Source organism: Herpailurus yagouaroundi, unplaced genomic scaffold (genome assembly GCF_014898765.1).
Source record: "Herpailurus yagouaroundi ecotype Mexico unplaced genomic scaffold, PumYag 190, whole genome shotgun sequence".
NCBI lineage: Eukaryota > Metazoa > Chordata > Mammalia > Carnivora > Felidae > Herpailurus > Herpailurus yagouaroundi.
In genome coordinates this window covers 4,422,830-4,441,417 of record NW_024412421.1, presented here as the reverse complement: position 1 = coordinate 4,441,417, position 18,588 = coordinate 4,422,830, and the positions used below count along the sequence as shown (strand labels likewise).

The window sequence follows — 18,588 nt, the reverse complement described above, 5'->3', positions numbered from 1 at the left end:
CCCTTGTGTCCTTTTTTAAATGTAGTTTATGTTATTTCCTGACTTATCAGTACGTCTTTTACTGATAAGTTACAGAAGGTGAGAACTTAAGTCAGCAGTCCAATACCGCTTCACACCCCCGATTTCCCTTCCTCCATTCTTCCAGCGTGGATGTATCACGGTTGTTGGTTAAATCAGTATTCAGTGTTTAATTGTTTTTCACTGGTGACAAGTATAGCAAACATGGAGCCGAACTTGGTCTCTTGTTAATTGCTTTCATTCGTTTGGTTATTGTGTACCAAATCTTCCCAAACTGACAGATTTATGAAACCCGTCTGATTTCTGTTTTTCACGTGGTCAAACAGTTCTCCTTTTCTTGAGACATCGATCTTGGAGCCCTCTGTGCCCTCCTGCCCTGTCTAGTCTGGTTGAGTCCTCTAAGCCTTCTGGGATCCTCCTTTGCTTCTGTCCTGGATCCCATGCCTTCTTGATTTGCTCCCTTATTCTGGTGGATTCTTAACTCTAGGAAGTTCCTAAGAAACCATTCATAGGAGGTAGGTTTTGGAAGTCCTTATGTGTTTGAATATCTTTATTCTGCCATCCTATAGTCTCACATAGATGGATGGTTTGACTCCGCATGGAATGCCAGATTGAGAATTATTGTGTCCTAGAATTTTAAAAGCATCTTGTTCTCTAATTGTCCTTTTTTAAAAAATAATAGATGTTTATTCATTTTTGAGAGAGCAAGTGTGAGCGGAGGGAGGGGCAGAGAGAGAGGGGAACAGAGGATCTGAGGCGGGCTCTGCGCGGACAGCAGCAAGCCCTGTGTGGGGCTCGAACTCATGAACCGTGACATTATGACCTGAACTGAAGTCCCAACACTTAACCAACTGAGCCACGCCGGCACCCCTAGCTGTCCTTGTTTTTATGGCACCCTGTTCTTATTTTTCTATGCAGTATCTTCTTTTTTTTCTCTGAGGATATTTTTTTTTCCTTTTAAGTTTTCTTTTGCTCCTTGCTTTGTATCTCCAGTTCTTCAGTTTATTTTCTTGGTCTCCTCCTTTTATGTTAACGGCATCCCTTAGATACCTGTTGCGCCTTCCTAGTCTGTATTTCAGTGTGAAGCACAAAAGGGCTGATTAATAAATACTTTAATTAAAGTACTTAATTAAAGTATGAGTAAATACTTTGTATTTCGTTTTCTAGCTGTAGAGTCACTAAACAAAGACCTGATCATTTCATTGGGGAACCCCCAAATGTCTGTTCTCCAGAGAAAAGTCCCTTCTTGGACAAGGATTTTACCTGGCTGCTGGTATTTTGGGGGCCAGCCAGGGAAGGGGACTGAAGGTCCTACCACCCGGTGCTCTGCATTCAGTCCAGCATCTCTCCCCACTTCTGGCTGGTATGCTGTCTGGAGACTCTGGTTCCTTATGTCTCCAAGTGTGAGCTTTTCCAGGTTTCTCAGGGTTGAACTTTTCTCTAGCTGTCCACTTCTGCATGCAGGAGGTCTCTTGCTTTCTGCGATCTGCACGCTCCTACACTTGCCTTTCATCTCCCAAATGTGTGGGGATCTTTCATCCCCTGTCATCTTGTCTGTACTTTGTTCATCCCATTTAACTGGAAGTTGAGGTCACCCCTTTTAACCACTTCTGATTTTAGTTCTGGCACCGTAATGCCAGCTGATACACTCGTGTTCTTCATTTCTTCTTTTATCAATTGTCTCAGTCCTTTTATTATTAACTGCGTAGTATTTTGTTATATTGATGTACCATATTTTATTTGATACTACATTTAAATGTTACAAATAAAGCTTCATTGAGCCTCGTGTACACAAATCTTTGTATACTTTTGTAAGGATATCTTCAGGATAAGTTCCTGAAATTCTCCCCCTGTGTTCCAGCACTCTGCCCTTTCTTGACTGTGGCTCGAAATGTCATTAGCCCTCATTATATTTCGATTACCTTGTAAATTAAGATGCTTTTGCATCCATAGTCTTACTTGGACGTAACACCCTGCAGAATAGGACAAGTAGGTTGGTTTCCGTTTTATAAAAGGTAATGTGGAAACTCAGAAGTGAAGTGAATTTGCCCAAGGTCCCGTTTCCCCAGGACTCAGAGACCATGGGACATTCCAGATTCTCTGGGGTGTCGTTGGTTCTGTAGAGGCTGTTTGGGCCATCCCTTCTTTGCAGGTCAGACCAGGGATGGGGGAGGGGGTTCTTCTACTAGTGTGGTCTAGGAAGGGAGACTTCCGGACGCTCCTCTCTGAGCTACGTTCTGGATCTCTAGGGAATTTTAGGAACAGCAGTTGCCTCTGGTCTCTTCTTGGGGAGAAGCAGCTGTGTAACAGACATGGGCCTGGAAGGGGCTGGGGTATGTGTGGTTCTAAGGGACTGGTGATTCTTCTGGCCATTCTTTGTGGCAGGAAGAAGGAAGGATGCAGGGAAAGGATAAAACTTGCCATTTTAAAGCGTTTTTCTGAAAGGCATACATAACTTCTGTGTTTCATCAGCTACAGCTTAACCACATGGCCACCCTAGCTGCTAGGGAGGCTGGGAAATGTCTTGTAGTTGGAGAAGGAGGTGGGGCTCTGTACCCTAATAAAGGTCAGGAATCTGTTACTTAGGGAGGAAAAGGAAAAGGTAAAGTTTGGGGGAAGCACACACACTTACAACATAAAACCCTATAATTTTTCCAAAGTGTTGGAGTTAAATGAGTTTCTTCTCTGGAGTAGGAAAGGCCCTGGTTATATTAGTTTAAAATGGCCAAGCAGTTACGATCGATAGTATTTCTCTGTGTAGCACAGTGGCATTTAATACCAGCCAGAACATTACGAGTACAACATCCCTTTGTTTTAATCAGGCCATGATCTAGATACCACCCCTCTGAAAGTGTGTTGGCTAGTTTTTCCCCCCTGAGCATTCGAATGGTGAGTGATTGGCAAAGAATTTGTGTGCTGGCATAACTCTTAATGTATTTCCTAAAGATTCAGCTTTACATTTGCAAGTCCTTTATTTCCAATTTCCACATCATATAAAAAATATATAAGGCACCTGGCTCAGTCAGTTAAGCATCTAACTCTTAATTTCAGCTCAGGTCATGATCTCCCAGTTTGTGAGTTCGAGCCCCTCACTAACAGTGTGGAGTCTGCTTGGGATTCTCCTTCCCTCCCTCTCTCTCTGCCTTTCCCCCTCTCATGCATACACACACTGTCTCTCCCTCTCTCAAGATAAATAAACTTTAAATAAAATAACAGCTGATGAATAAATGCTCCTATCATTTGGTCTAGTAATATAAGCATGAGAGGACAATGAAGTAAAACTGAGGGGCAATAAGTAAAATTCTGTGGGATGCCTGGGTGGCTCAGTTGGTGCAGCATCTGACCCTTGATTTCAGCTCAGGTCTTGATCCCAGGGTCGTGGGGCTGAGCCCTGCGTGGGGCTCTGCACTGAGTGTGGAGCCTGCTTAAGATTCTCTCCCTCTCTCTCCCTCCCTCTCGCTCCCTCTCTCCCTCTCCCCCTCTCCCTCCCTCTCTCTCCTCCTCCCTCCCCTTCCCTCCCCCTCCCTCTCCCTTCCCCCCTCTCCCTTCCCCCTCCCCCCTCCTCTCCCTGTCTCCCCACCACCCCCGCTTGTGTGCTCTCTCTCTCAAATTAAAAATTTTTAAATGTCAGTGGATTTTTGGTTTGCTTCTATTTCTTGGCTATTATAAATAATGCTGTTGTTAACCCGAGTATGTAAGTATCTCTTTGAGAACTTGCTTTCAGTTCTTTTGGATATATATCCAAAAGTAGAAGTGCCAGATCATCCTGTCTTCTCTTTTACAGATGAGAAAACTTAAGGCACAGAGAGCTTAGTCACTTGCTCAAAGTTGCATAATCAGTGCCAGAACAGGAACTCAAACCCTGCCCCTTAAATAGGTCGATTTTGCTTAGGTGGTTGCATTTGAGCTGGTCTTGAAAAATCAGAATATAATGATGTTACACTACATGTTCAAGCAATGGGATAAACTATGTACTCTGAGCTATTATTGTAATATAGGGATATTCTTTTCATCTTGTACGATTACAGGTAAGGAATCATGGGGCACCTGTGTGGCTCAGTTGGTTAAGCATCCAGCCTTGGCTCAGGTCATGGTTTCACAGTCCATGAGTTCAAGCCCCACATTGGGCTCTGTGCTGACAGTGCAGAGTCCACTTGGGATTCTCAATCTCTTTCTCTCTTTCTTTCTCTCTGTCTGCCCTTCCCCTGCTTGCATGTGCACATGCCCTCTCTCTCTCTCTCTCTCTCTCTCTCTCTCTCTGTCTCAAAATAAAAAAAACAACAACCAAAAAAAAAAAAAATTAACATTCGAGCGTTTACTGTATGCCAGGCACAGTTCTGAGTTCTTTACATTTACTATTTTAATTCTTACAAATAGCTCTGTGGAGTAGGTGCTGTTAGTATCTCATTTTATTGCTGAGTTAATTAAGGCATAGAGGATGAGGTAGCTCATAACTAGAGAGAAAAAATGGATGACTGTAATCATTAAGCAAAATGGAAATTCTGTCAAAACACAACTCATTGATTTGTTTGGTATGACATCTGCCAAAGCCAGGATCTCCCAGCAGAAAATCCTCCCACTCTGGTTTCCTCTGGAGGTTGTCCTCTTTAAAAAAAAAAAAAAAAAAAAAAAAAGTTTATTATTATTTATTTTTATTTATTTTTTTAGTAATTTCTGTACCCATTGTGGGGCTTAAACTTACAACTCCTATAACAAGAGTCACATGCTCTTCCAACTGAGCCAGCCTGATGCCCCTAAAGTTTGTTTGTTTGTTTGTTTGTTTGTTTTTTTAAGTAGGCTCCACACCCAGCGTGGGGCTTGAACTCATGATCCTGAGATCGAGTCAAATGTGCTTCCAAATGAGCCACCTACATGCCCCTACTTATTTATAGTAATCTCTGCACCCAAAATGGGGCACAAACCCACAACCCCAAGATCACGAGTCACACGCTCTTCCAGATGAGTCAGCCAGGCACCTCTAGAGAAAGAAAGACTGTTATTAGTGTTGCTCCTCTGATGGAAAGGCTGTTTATTCATTTATTTACTCAACAGACATTTACCAGGCACCTCTTACATGCCAGACTCTGTTATTAGACTCAAATGATGAAGGTAAATAAAATACAGTTCCTGCCCTACAGGAGGAGCTCAGAGTTGAGCTGGGGAATCAGATGTGAAAAGAGAGCTAAACTTCATGGCCTGGTAAATTCTAGTAGAGGTATGAATAAAGGTATGTTCTGGGAGTCCAGGGGAAACTGTTTCTTGTTTTCCCTTGGGGAGCCGGGGGAAGGCATCAGAGGTACAGACTAAATAGGCAGCACATGCTGTCTTCAATCTAAGGCCAAAAATGAGGTGTCACTTTGAGGTAGTAAGACTGATTTTTCAATTAAATTCAAAATCACCTGTTAAATTCTAAAATTGTTTTGCGGATTGGAAGCATTATTTGAGTATAGCTAGAAATCTCTGTATCTGTATCTGTATCCCTTCCAAAAGTAGCTGAAAGACAGTACTTATCACTAAGAACTTCAGCTGTTAATTTGTGTGCTTTCACATTCCCATTCCATGCTGCCTCCTGTAATTAATTAATTCTGCAAGTATTATGCATAAGGCATTGTTGAGCTTGGAGGTACAGCACTAAAAATGACATGGGACCCTGCCCACAAGGAACTCTAGTGAAGAGGCAGATGTGTTTATAGTGCAATGAGTGTTATAATATTAATAATATGAGCAAAGATTTGCTTCAGAAGTGTCATTCACAAATTAATAACTTGCCATTGAGTTGTGAATAAATTAGAGTCTGAAATTAAGTACAGTGTGTTTGTAGTTACAGAAATAGCCACTGTTCCTCTCTCCTGCCTGGACCTTCTTGCGCACAGGATATTTCCTCTGCCTGGAATGCTGTTTCCACCCACCCACCTCCACCCCCAGCCTGGCTAAATTCTGTCCTTCAGATCTCAGCTCAGATGTTACTTCCTCGTAGAAGTCTTCCCACACTTGTCCAGTCTAAATTAGATTCACCCAACAGTTATTCTCTCCATGGACTCTGTTTGGGTCTTTTTAATGAGTTGTTTAATGTGTGTCTCTGCTGTTACACTGTCAGCTTCCTAAGGGCAGGGCTGTGTGTGTGTGTTATCCACCAGTGTTTATCTATACAGTAGAACCTTATTTTTTTATTGAATGCATGAATGAATGAGTGTACAATATGGGCAAGTGCTTCGCTGAAATTTCACATATACTGTCTTATTTCATCCTCAGAACAATCTTCTGAGGTATGTATTGCAAAGATAAGAAAATTAGTCCCCTCCCCCAAATTATATAGTTTATCCATAATTTCATGGCAAATAAGTGGCAAAGCCAGAATCTGAGCCTATTTATAAACTATAACTGTAAACCCTTCTTCCTTGGCTACCTAAAGTTAAATGGCTCCAGTATCTTTGTGTCGTTTTCTATATGTAATTGGCAAAATGCATTAACTATTAAGCATAACTGTATTAACTTTTGGTTTTACATATCTGTGTGACTTTAGTAAGGGACGTTCTCAGTAAGATTCTTTAACTATGTTCTGAATCATGAAGAAAATTAGAAGGTTGGAATCAGAATTTTAAGTGGAGAGAGAAGTGTAGAGGTCAAAGCCTCTTTTGTGGGTGAAACTGAGTGAGTGAGTGGGATAACTTGTTCAGGGTCACATTCTGGTAAACTAGAAGGCAGGTCTCCTAATTCCTAGTCTGGCAGTAACATGTTACTGAATATCCATGCAGTTTAGGGTGCTTTCCAAGTATAGGTTTTTGTATTCTTTTTCTCTTTAGGACTGTAGCCCAGAAGGTTATATTCTCTTGCCATTCTGAATACTAAAGTGATTAACGTAGACCAGGCTGACAGGACAAAGTGACCAGGTAGTACCATCCTTTGGTACTTTTTCAACTTTTCTATTTCTTGACCTCATTTCACCATTCCATTGATTCTAAGATAGATAAAATCAACAGTTAAATCTCTATCTTGTGGGTGATGAGAGGCCTGATGAGCATAAGTGAATTGCTTAAGAAGGTCACTGTGTGTTAAGGATGAGGCTGGGGCTAGAACTTGAGCCCATAGACCATGGGTCAGCAAACCATGGCCAGTGCACCTGGGTTTATAAATAAAGTTTTGTTGGAATACGGCCACACCCATTCATTTATGTATTGGGTAGGGCTGCTTTCACGCTACAACAGCAAAGGTTAGTAGTTGGGACCTTAGGACCACAAAGCTAAATTATATGCTGTCTGGCCATCTACCAAAAAAAGTTTGCCAACTCCTGCTCTAGATTCCTGGCACTATAGCCCTGGTTCTTTCCACCTAGGAGAGTGCTTATTGCCTTGCAACTGTCCTCACTTCACAATTTACATTTCATAGGAAGGAATCTGTGTCTCTAGGGGGTCTTTTTCCATTGAACAGAAGGAAATTTTCCAGCCTACAAAAGATTGATGCCAGTTGTTCTGATTGATGGCAAAAAACCCACCAAACTTTCCAGAATCAAAATTTGCTGCTCTAGAGTATGGCATGAAGTCATAAAAATAGACACCAATCAACTTGATGATAACTGAGATCAAGAGCACTATGAGTACAGTTTATATAGCATTTTTCTCTGGAGCCTTGAAACCAGTCATATATTCTATATTAGATGCTTTGGACCCTGAGAATAGAAGCTCTGTATCAGTGATCCTGAAAGTGTGATTCCTATAGCAGCAACACCCACAAGGCCTGGAAACTTGTTATTAATGCAGACTCATAGGCTCTACCTTAGACCTACCGGATGGGTAATCCCAGAAACAGGGCCAAGACATTAGTGTTTTAACAAGACCTTCAGATGATTCTGCTGTACACTGAAGCTTGAGATCCATAATGGGCACTCAGAATTTGCACTTCTAGCAACTTCCCAGATAATGCTGATGGTGCTGGTCAGGGAGCACACTTTGAGAACCACTGCTCTGGATACTAGGACAATAAATTAGGACATAAGCCAAGAAAATAGTTTTGGAGTTGATAAGATCCTTTTAAGAAGCTTGATTCTCAAAGGCATAAGTAGACATTTTTAGACAATTTCAGTAAAAATTTAATTAAAAAAAAAAAAGAAAACACAATAATAAAACTAGCACCTGGATACCAACCATCCAGCTTTAGCTTTTTTTTACCTTTTACTTGATTTTTTGGTTTTTGGCTTTGGCTTTTTGTTTGTTTTTGTAAAGAAATAGGGGCACCTGGGTGGCACAGTCGGTTGAGCATCTGACTCTTGATTTTGGCTCAGGTCATGATCCCAGGGCCATGGGATGGAGCCCTGCTGACAGCACAGGGCCTGCTTGGGATTCTCCCTCCCCCTCTCTCTGCCTTCCCCTGTTCGCCTGCTCTTTCTCTCAAAATAAATATTGAAAGAAAGAAAAGGAGAAAAAGAAAGAAAGAAAGAAAAAGAAAGAAAGAAAGAAAAAGAAAGAAAGAAAGAAAGAAAGAAAAAGAAGAAAGAAAGAGAGAAAGGAGAGAGAGGGAAACAAGGAAAGAGAAAGAAAAGAAAGAAAAAGAAAGGGAGAGAAAGAAAGGGAAAGAGAGGAAGAGAGAGAGAAAGACAAGAAAGGAAGGAAAGAAAGAAAGGAAGAAAGAAAGAAAGAAAGAAAGAAAAGAAAAAGAAAAAGAAAAATTAGAATATAGATACAGATGAAGCTTTCTGTGTATTCTTCCAGAATCCCATTCCTCTCCCTCTGTCTCCTCCCTCTCTGCCCTGGAGACCACCATTATTGTGAGTGTCCTGTGTATCAGTTGCATACTTGTTTTTGTAATTTTACCACTTCCACATACATCTGTAAATAATACACACTTACACATTTTCAAACTACAAAACCAGTATTGTAACAGTATTCTCAAGTTTTATCTCTAGAAATTATAGTTCTGAACACTCTACATCTTGATACAGTGTAACTTTAGCTTATAAATTTTACCTGCTGTGTAAATGTCATAATTTATCAATCCATTTTCCTTTTAGTAGGCATTGGATTGTTCATAATTTTTTACTATTTCAGAATGTGGCAGTAAATATTCTTATACCTGCCTTCCATGTAGAGAAGTTTCTCTAGGGTATATGCCCAGGAGTAGAAAAGCTGAGAAGTAGGGTAAAGGCATCTTCAGCCTTAAAATATTGTTAATTGTTCTCCTAATGGTTGTACTTATTTACCTACCCATCTGCAAGGTGTGAGAGCCCTATTTCTCTGTTTTCATCAAAACTTCACATTTTCAGGCATTTTATTTTTTGTCACATGGAGAGCTAGGAAATGCCTTGTAGTTTCAAACATTTATAATCCCCAGAGTTCTAGGCAGCTTGAGTTAGTTGGCATGTTTTTTGATATTTCAGGTTTCTGGGAATTACCTGTGATATCCTTTACTCATTTTCTATTGGGCTATCTGCCTTTTTACCTGAATAAATGCTCTTTGCACAGTTTTTGTTAATACTCTTGAGTTTTCTGTGTTTCAAGTACTTTATGTCAGTCGATAGCTAATCTTCTCTACTCTTGGGTCATAAAGATCCTTTACTTTTATCTGAAATTTTAAAGCTTTGCTTTGTACATTTAAGTCTTTAATCTGTGTGGAATTTCCTTTTGTGTACAATATGAGGTAGAGATCTAATTTTATTTTCTTTTTCATGTAGATAACCAATTGTGCCAGCACTGCCCTTTTGTCCTTGATTTATAATGCCACCCCTGATATACCAAGACTTGTCTATGTGCACGAGTCTGTTTCTGTACTCTGCAATCTGCTCTATTGGTCTGTTTGCCCCAGTTAGTATTACAAATACTATCTGGTAAAACACATCTTATTGTGACTTTTTTCAAAACTGTGTGGATTATTCTTGATGATTCACTCTTCAAGATAAATTATATGATTGGCTTGTCAAATTTCATGAAATTCTGTCTTACAAGTTTGATTGACATAACATTTTATTTATTTATTTTTAAATGTTGAGAGAGAGAGCAAGTGCACAGGCAGGGGAGGGGCAGAGAGAGAGAGAGAGAGGGAGAGGGAGAATCCCAGGCAGGCTTTGCACTGTCAGTGCAGAGCCCATTGCAGAACCTGATCCCACGAACTCTGAGATCATGACCTGAGCCAAAATTAAGAGTCAGTCGCTTAACTGACTGAGCCACCCAGGCGCCCCATCATAACATTGTATTTGTAGATTACTTGGGAGAGAATTGACTATCAATTCATGAACATGGTATATCTCCTTTATTCAGGTCTTCCACAGTGACCTCTCAGTAATGTTTCATAATTTTTCCCAAAAGGTATTGGACATCTTTTATTAGATTTATTCCTAGGTATGTTTTCTTTTGTGAATAGTATTATTTTTCTAATTGATTATTTCTGAGATATAGAAGCACTACCCGCCCCCCAGGAGCTGTTATTCTCTCCTTTTCCAGTAGATGGCAATAAAATACATTAAGATTTCATTATTAGAAATCTATTTTCTTTTAAGTAGTGTCTTGTTTTTGTTTTCACTGAAATTATTTGTTTTAAAGGTATTAATTCTGAAGTATTTCTAAATTGTTTCCCTTTGTTCCATTTAGGAGGATAAAAAGAAGCGAGATCGGGACCGTGTGGAGAATGAGACAGAGAAAGATCTCCAGTGCCAGGCCCCTGTAAGATTAGACTTGCCTCCTGAGAAGCCTCTCACAAGCTCTTTAGCCAAACAAGAAGGTTGGAATAAGTCTGAATTAACTTACTTGAATGAGGAAGCTGAAATTATTTTAAGGGTTGTAGCCCGGGAAGGTGACTGGGTTTTAGCTTTTAAGATTAAAAGCTGTATAATTGAAATTTTTTTTTTTTAAGTTTTCTATTTTCTGTCACTGCATAAGAGCTTTAAAGTAGCTTCCATTTTGAATTGATACTCTAGTACTTCAATATATTTGTAAGATAAATGAAATTTCTGTGTGAGACATTTAATGATGAGTATGAGATAAGTCATATGGAAAGAAATCAGCTAAACAATACTCTTTAGAATCTTCCTTTTGAAAACACTCTTTTCCTTTCTCCTTTACTTTAGAAGTAGAACAGACACCCCTTCAAGAAGCTTTGAATCAACTGATGAGACAATTACAGAGGTAAATGTTCTTTCCAACATTTTTTAACTTGGAAATTAAAATGAGAAATATAGGATCCAAACCACTTCTCTATTTTTGATTATTTAAAGCCACATTTTTGTGGCCTAAATCCAAATGTACTTGATTTTAAAGTGGATGATAAATATTTTGCCTGGCAATCGAAAGTACTTTAAGAAGCTGACTTTTAAATGTTCTCCTTTGGTTTGTTTTAACTGGCAACCTGAAGAGTGTTACATAATATTCTTAATGGCAAATTTCTCTTTAAACTAACTTCTGATGTTGAAGCTTTAAACCAGGAATAAATAATACAGATATTTTCACTTTGCTAATAAATGAAAATACCTTCTGTATATTTGTTTAATGCTTATCATGCTGTGAGTATTCAACAATTATTAAGTCTGGGAGAAGAAACTAAGTAGGATTTGTGGCCTTCTCTTAAATGCAAAATTTTGTTCTAAAAAATTCAGTATCTAGATTAAACCAATGTTAAGTTCTTAAAGAGGAAAAGAATAACTCAGTCTTCATTAAAATACTTATTTTTGCTACTTTTCTTTGCTCAGAATTTGAGTTTTCAACCCAAAGACATTTATATTATTTGCAGAGGATTCGTGGGTATAGGCCATGCATTCTAATACTGAATTTTCTTCTCACTCTGTTATACTTCTGTGTCAACCCCAGAACATATTATAAATCATTTTGTAAGTGAAAGCCTCTAGTGCTATCTGTATTCAACACCTGTTCAGCTTTGCAGTTAAGATCAGAAGTTAGTGGCCTCACTCCCTTTTTGGTGTTACAGAGTAATTGAGAAATACACTTGAATAAGTCATTCACTGTTTGTCCCCAAAATATGAACAGGTAAGCATTAGGTATTCCAACTCTATTGGAATGCTCGACTATGAAGTGTTGGGGCTGCCTTTTAAATATTTCTTCTTATGACATGATCAGGATGTAGGCTAATGAAATCTTTTAAGTAGATTTCTTAAAAGAAATCTACTTAACAAGGTCTCTCTTAGTCCAAGGATATTCACATTTCTCAGAACACTTTGGGAATTAGAACCCAGAGCCGCATTTTTTGAATAGTCTGTAGAGATCCATTATCCTTAAGACTCAGCGCAAATGCTGGTAAATAATGTAATTGATTAGGACCATATTAAAATGACTGATTTTAGGGGGTGTAGGTAATTTGCTCTGAAGAGGTCCTCCAGAGATGATTAGTGTTGTTATTCATAGTAACTACTGTGGACAGCACACAGTTGTATGTAGCAGTTCCAGACTGAGTATTTTTGCTTATTCTTTATTTTTTAATCTCATTGCTTAGGCATCCTGCTAGAGAAGAACAAATATCTAAGGTTATATTCCAACTCTATCTTTTATCACATTTATGATCTAGAACAAATGATTTGCCCTCTGAGCCTTAGTTTTCTCATTTCTAACTGAGGATACCACCACCTGTGTGGCTTTTATAAAGATTACATATAAAATAAATCAAGTACTTATCAATGGGTCTGCATGTGGTAAATACATATTAAAAGTTGCTGCTTTTATTATTTTTTAAACCATTTTTATTAATGTAAGTATTTGCAGTATGAAAACTTTGGTATGCCAAATTGCCAGAGGAAAAAAAATCAGTCTCATGACCTAATTGTAGAGCAATGGTTCTCAACCCTGTCACTACTGGAGTTACCAATGCCAAATATTCCAACACTAATAGGAATAGTCAATCATACAAGTACCAATGTCTGCACCAGCCCTCCTTCCCAAAAGATTCTGTCTGTCGTGGGTCTAGGCTGAGCCTCCTCCTCCCCTCCCTACCCCCCAACTAGAATTTTTTTTTTTTAAGGCTCCTCTATTGGTTCTGTTGCACAGCCAGAATTGAAAACCTGTGATAGAAAGCACTGGTTCCTAAGTTTGGGGGTAATTTGAGGACCTTTTTAGTATCAGGTTTTTGAGTTCTCCCCTGTAGATGAAATAGAAGTTGGATCCATTGATTAAGAAAATATACATATTTTACATAGATGTATTAATCCTGTGGCCCCCCAAGAGTCCCAGCTTACAGTTATAAATCAGCATGGAAGATTGCAGATGTGCATTTATAGTTACTATTTCTGCCTTTTCCCCTATGGTTGATAAAAGTACATAGGGTTTACGTCCCAGAGGCAAAGACACTGGTCAGTTAGTCTGGATTTTTTATTTTGTTTCATTTTTCCCTATGTGGGAGGTGCTACCAACTAATTAGATATGTATATCTTAAAAGATTCTGTCTTAAAGGTACAACTAGTATGTAAAACATCTTCACCTTGTTATTAGTTGTTAGTCTTTGAAATCATTCTTTCACTTTTCAGTGAAAAGTATGTTAGCATACTACACATTCTTTTTAAATCTGAAAGTTTTCCTGTGACTTCTCCTAGACCAGTAGATTTGTTTGTAGTAGAAATAAGATTGCTCTTTGCGTATCTTCACAGAAAAGACCCAAGTGCTTTCTTTTCATTTCCTGTGACTGATTTTATTGCTCCCGGCTACTCCATGATCATTAAGCATCCAATGGATTTTAGCACCATGAAAGAAAAGATTAAGAACAATGATTACCAGTCCATAGAAGAACTGAAGGTAACTGTAGTTATTTATGTCGTGATTGGAAAACAGACGAACTTAGGATACAAAGTAACATGTCTGTTCAATTGAGAGTCTTGGATACTGTATGTACAAAATCTTGGTAGAAATCTACATGTTTGGTATTAGGAAACTTTCTAATTGACCTTTTATTTTGCAGAGAATTAAGTTTACTTTAATATCCAAAATCTTTGTATTTTTTTGTCTCAGAGCTTGTTGATAGGCAACCAGGCAAACTAAGCCATCTGCTATCTTTTATTATTTTGGGACATTTTTAGAAAAATTTTGAATTTCATATGTTCTACAATATATATTCTCAACCTTTAAAATGAAAAAGTATCTGATTTTTAAATTCAGACTAGTGCAGATAAAATTGATACTTAAATTTGTGGCAGAGTAGTTTCCTTTTCTGTTTCTAGTCATGTCTCTCAAATAGAGGATAAGTTGGCCTGTCCAGAAAATAGTCAACAAAAGTTTAATTACATGTTCTAGTTTGATGAAAGTCAGTTGCTTTCTGAGTTCAGTTTGGCTAGACTTATTGAGCATATTTTCTTCAAAAGAGAAGAAGGAGATTAAAAACTTTAAAAGTGAAGGGGCGCCTGGATGATTCAGTTGGTAAGCTTCCGACTCTTGATTTTGTCTCGGGTCATAATCTCATGGTTCGTGGGTTTAAGCCCCACATCAGTCTCTGTGCTGACAGCAAGGAGCCTGCTTGGGATTCTCTCTCTCTTTTCTTCTTTCCCTCTCTGCTCTTCACTTGCTCACTCTCGAAATATGTAAATAAACTTAAAAAAATAAAAATAAAAATAAAGACGCTATAAGCCACCAGGATGATGTGTGTGTCTCATGTTACTATGGGAGTTCAGAGAAATGGAAGCTTTCCCAACTTTTCATCTGGTGAAAATTAAACTAGAACAGTTTATTTCAGCATATTTCTGACCTTAATGCTTAATGGGAAAAAATTTCACAGGTTTTTTTTTTTCTTTTTGTGAATAGTTTTCTTCTGATCTTTCTCTTACGATGACAGGAGACCATAGAAATGGGCCCCCTAAGTGTTTTTGCACAAATGATTAAGATTTGTCATAAGTGGAATGAACTAATATTTTCAACGTTTTAGAGTTTTCTACATGAGTATGTTTTCTTTTGGGGAAAAATCCAGTAGTCCAATGTAATATTAATTAGCTTATTCAGCTCATTAGGCTGTTCAAGTTGGGTTTTTGTTTTTTTTTTTTTGTAATTATATGGAAAGTATGCAGAAAGGTCATTCAGCTTTTTGAATGACCAAGTGCCATTACCCCGAAGTCCAGTAAAGCCTAGCACATGACACTTAAGATCATGGAATCTACAAATGCCTTATCAGATCCAGTACTCTCTTGCCAGTTATAGGCCCAGTGGTCATTTAGTATAAGTAATAGCCATCTGATGTCCTCCCTCATTCGCCTTGTTTCCCAAAATATATATTTAGTAATTCTTTGTTTTTTTAATGTTTATTTATTTTTGAGAAAGAGACAGAGCACAAGCAGGGGAGGAGCAGAGAGAGAGGGAGACACAGAATCCAAAGCAGGCCTCAGGCTCCGAGCTGTCAGCACAGAGCCCAATGTGGGGCTTGAATCCATGAGCTGTGAGATCATGACCAGAGCCAAAGTCGGGTGCTTACCACCCAGGCACTCCCTATATTTAATGATTCTTAATGGAATAGAAGTTTTTCCTACATCTGTAACAAGGGTCCTTAACCTGGGGTCCCCCGGATAGAAGCCACAGATAAGCCTTTAAGGGGAACCTACTAAAATGACATGAACAATTTAGTGTTCAACTTGGTGTGCGTATATATGCTTGAGGAATGGATCCATGGCTTTCACCACATTCTTAAAGATCTGGGATGTAGCAAAATTCTGAACTGATAAGAGACTTGGCCAGACACTGAGGATCCAATTTAAATCCAGTTTAAATTTAACACCAAATTTCTTGGGACCCTTGAGTCTATCTTCTCACATGCTTTCAAATAATACTAAATCTACCTGTTTTTATCCCCTGTAAGTATTCTAAGCTGTCATCACTAGTGATTAAATAGTGATATTTGAATATTTGGTTTGAATTTAGAGGAAGAGAGTTTGTTTAGAGGGATTCTTTTTTGTTGGGTTTTTACCATTTTAACTCAGTAAGGCCTTGGTATAATCACTGTCACATTTATACAAAGTAAAAAATTACTTGACCATGAAAACATGCAGTGGAATTGAGCTCTCCAGCACATGTAGGTACTGTGAAATTTAACCCAAAAGTACAGTTTTGATAATTTGGCTATTCTAGTTACATGTTTCAACTCCTCGACATTGTATGGTTTGTGGCACATCGGCATGGTTTTGCAGCATTCTGCAAGTTATGTTTAGCTTACGATAGTACCCAAATATTAACATTAGTGTAAATGTGTTAGTGTTTTTGATCAGTTAATTTGAATTTCTAAGAAATATTGTGATAATTTAGCCCTGTCCCAGTTTTCATCAGGATTTGAAATTATTTAATTCATAAACGGAAACTTACGATGGTTGTTTTAAAACTAAGTAGTATTTTTTAATTACATGAACTCAGTTAAGATTATTCTATTAAATGGAAGTATTTTCTTCTAATTCTTTTTCTGTGTAGTTAGATTATAGTGAAGAAACCCATTTAAAAATTTCATCTTGGGGGCCACCTGGGTGGTTCAGTCGGTTGAGCATCCAACTCTTGATTTGGGCTCAGGTCGTGATCCTAGGGCTGTGGGATCAAGGCCCTCATCAGGTGCTGCACAGAGCGTGAGGCCTGCTTAAGATTCTCTTTCTGCCCCACTCCTTGGCTCTCATGTTCACTCACTTGCTCCCTTTTTCTAAAATAAATAAATAAATAAAAATTTCATCTTGGGATCTAAAGGTTCATGTAATTAATTACAAAATGTCTAAGAATTTAGAAAGAAATGTATAATATTTAAATTAATTTTGCAGTATTTGTTAGTGAATCTTAAAACTTAGTAAATTGTTACTAATGTTGTAAAGAGTGAAAGAAAGGTTTTTTGTTGGTTTTATCTTTTTTAATTTTTCAAAGGCCTATATGATTTCAAACAGACAGGAGAATGCTTTGTTTTGTTTTAAATGCATTTTTCTTCTTAATATTCTCTCTCCAGGATAACTTCAAACTAATGTGTACTAATGCTATGATTTACAACAAACCCGAGACCATTTATTATAAAGCTGCAAAGAAGCTATTGCACTCAGGGATGAAAATTCTCAGCCAGGTAAAGGAAATTCTTTGTCATAAATAATAACATAAAATCTATATACCTTTGTTTTTTGGTTAGAGTTGATAGAGATCCAGTCCAGTACAGTACTAGTTTTACAGGCAGATTTTATTAAAGTAGGAAATACTAAAGGGAAAAAGTTTTCACATAAAGAAGAAAATTAAAGCAGGAAAGTTCTCATTTGGAATTGATGCAAATAAATACTGGCATTCACTACTAATTATTTATTTTAGAGGCTATTGAATTGGTAGTCACCAGATAGATTTATATTTGCTATGAAAGAAACATCACCCTGAATTCCAGGGTAAGATTGATTAGATGAATTATGAGAGCTTTCAGGAGAAAAGCTGTCTACTTCCCTTTGTATAGATGGACCCTGATGCTTTGGTGAGGCACAGGAACTCCTTGCAGTAGAAAGAAACAAAATTTCAACGAGCAGTAACTTGCTGGTTGCCACCTCCCCACAGGAGCACTGTCCCTTGAAAGACCACAACTGCTACATAATAAGGTGTTGAGGTGGGAGGAACATGTGCACATGCACAGACACTTACTTCATCATCAAGCTTCATGAGAGCACATAAACATGACCGTGTGTTCAAAACAGGTTAGTGGCAGAAAATGACACGGGATGCCTCAGAGCTACGGTTGGAGGAAAGGCCTTGGGGTAAATTGAGGTGATTGCTGTGCACCTGCTGGGAGAAAAGGAGAGCTCACAAGATAAGTCGTGTTCTTTGAGGTTTTACTCAGCTCTGAGTAGGGTGGGAAACTAACAGAAATGATCCCGGCACCTTACCATGGCAGGAAGTTGGAGTTCTTTGAACTTGTGGACCTCAGGCAAGGCATTAACCACGCTGGGCCTCCAGTGTTCTCGTGTGTGGAGAAGGTTTCAAGAGTGATCCCCCAAGATGATTGCTAGCATTAGGGTGCCAACTCCATAAGAGCTAGAATTGGGAGGAGACTACGAGAAAGGAGAGCAAGACAGGAGAGGGATTTTCGGAAGAAGGAAACGAGTGGGTATGAGACAGGAAGAATGAGAAGGAAATCAGAATTAAGAGCTTGGGCCCAGACTCAGGAGAGTTATAGGATAGTAGGAATGAGTCATGTGTAGCCGCACATGGCTTTCCAGTTGTTGTAGTGATCATCTGTATCACACTTTTACGTTGAAAGAATTGTCGTGGTGTGCAGATATCTGAGTGTCTGTGTGCTTGGCCCTAAAAGATTTCTTGGATCCGTTTAACTGGGGAAAGAAAAACATTTGGATTGACAATTATTCTTGCGCAGACAGCATCAGTTCCTACCCTTTCCTAAAGACTTAAGACCCTGTAATGTAAGCCAGTTACACATCTTTGGCAAAATCTGTTTACCCCTCTTTGCAGGAAGGTTCAGAATCCAGAATGGAGCCATATTCCAGATTTAAAAATCTGCAAATGCTCGTTACTACACTTGAAGTAAAAGTGCATCCTGCAAGTGCAGTCGTTAGTTACTCCAAAACTGGATATTGAAGTTTTAGGAGAAAGTTGAATTTGCAGTATTCCAAGTAAATTTATCAACTTTCATTTCCCATTATTTTCTTTTCTTTAG

At 38.5% G+C, this 18,588-nt stretch overlaps 1 protein-coding gene across 1 annotated transcript in view; it reads left to right on the top strand.

Moving 5' to 3' along the window:
* The window catches only part of BRD7 (bromodomain containing 7), a 45,209-nt gene that overhangs the window by 10,795 nt on the left and 15,826 nt on the right, over positions 1 to 18,588 (top strand). Inside the window, exons 3-7 of the mRNA XM_040443451.1 lie at positions 5,229 to 5,233; positions 10,596 to 10,725; positions 11,072 to 11,129; positions 13,592 to 13,736; positions 16,894 to 17,004. Of these exons, the coding sequence (XP_040299385.1) occupies positions 5,229 to 5,233; positions 10,596 to 10,725; positions 11,072 to 11,129; positions 13,592 to 13,736; positions 16,894 to 17,004 (449 nt within the window). The remainder of the gene's footprint in view (positions 1 to 5,228; positions 5,234 to 10,595; positions 10,726 to 11,071; positions 11,130 to 13,591; positions 13,737 to 16,893; positions 17,005 to 18,588) is intronic.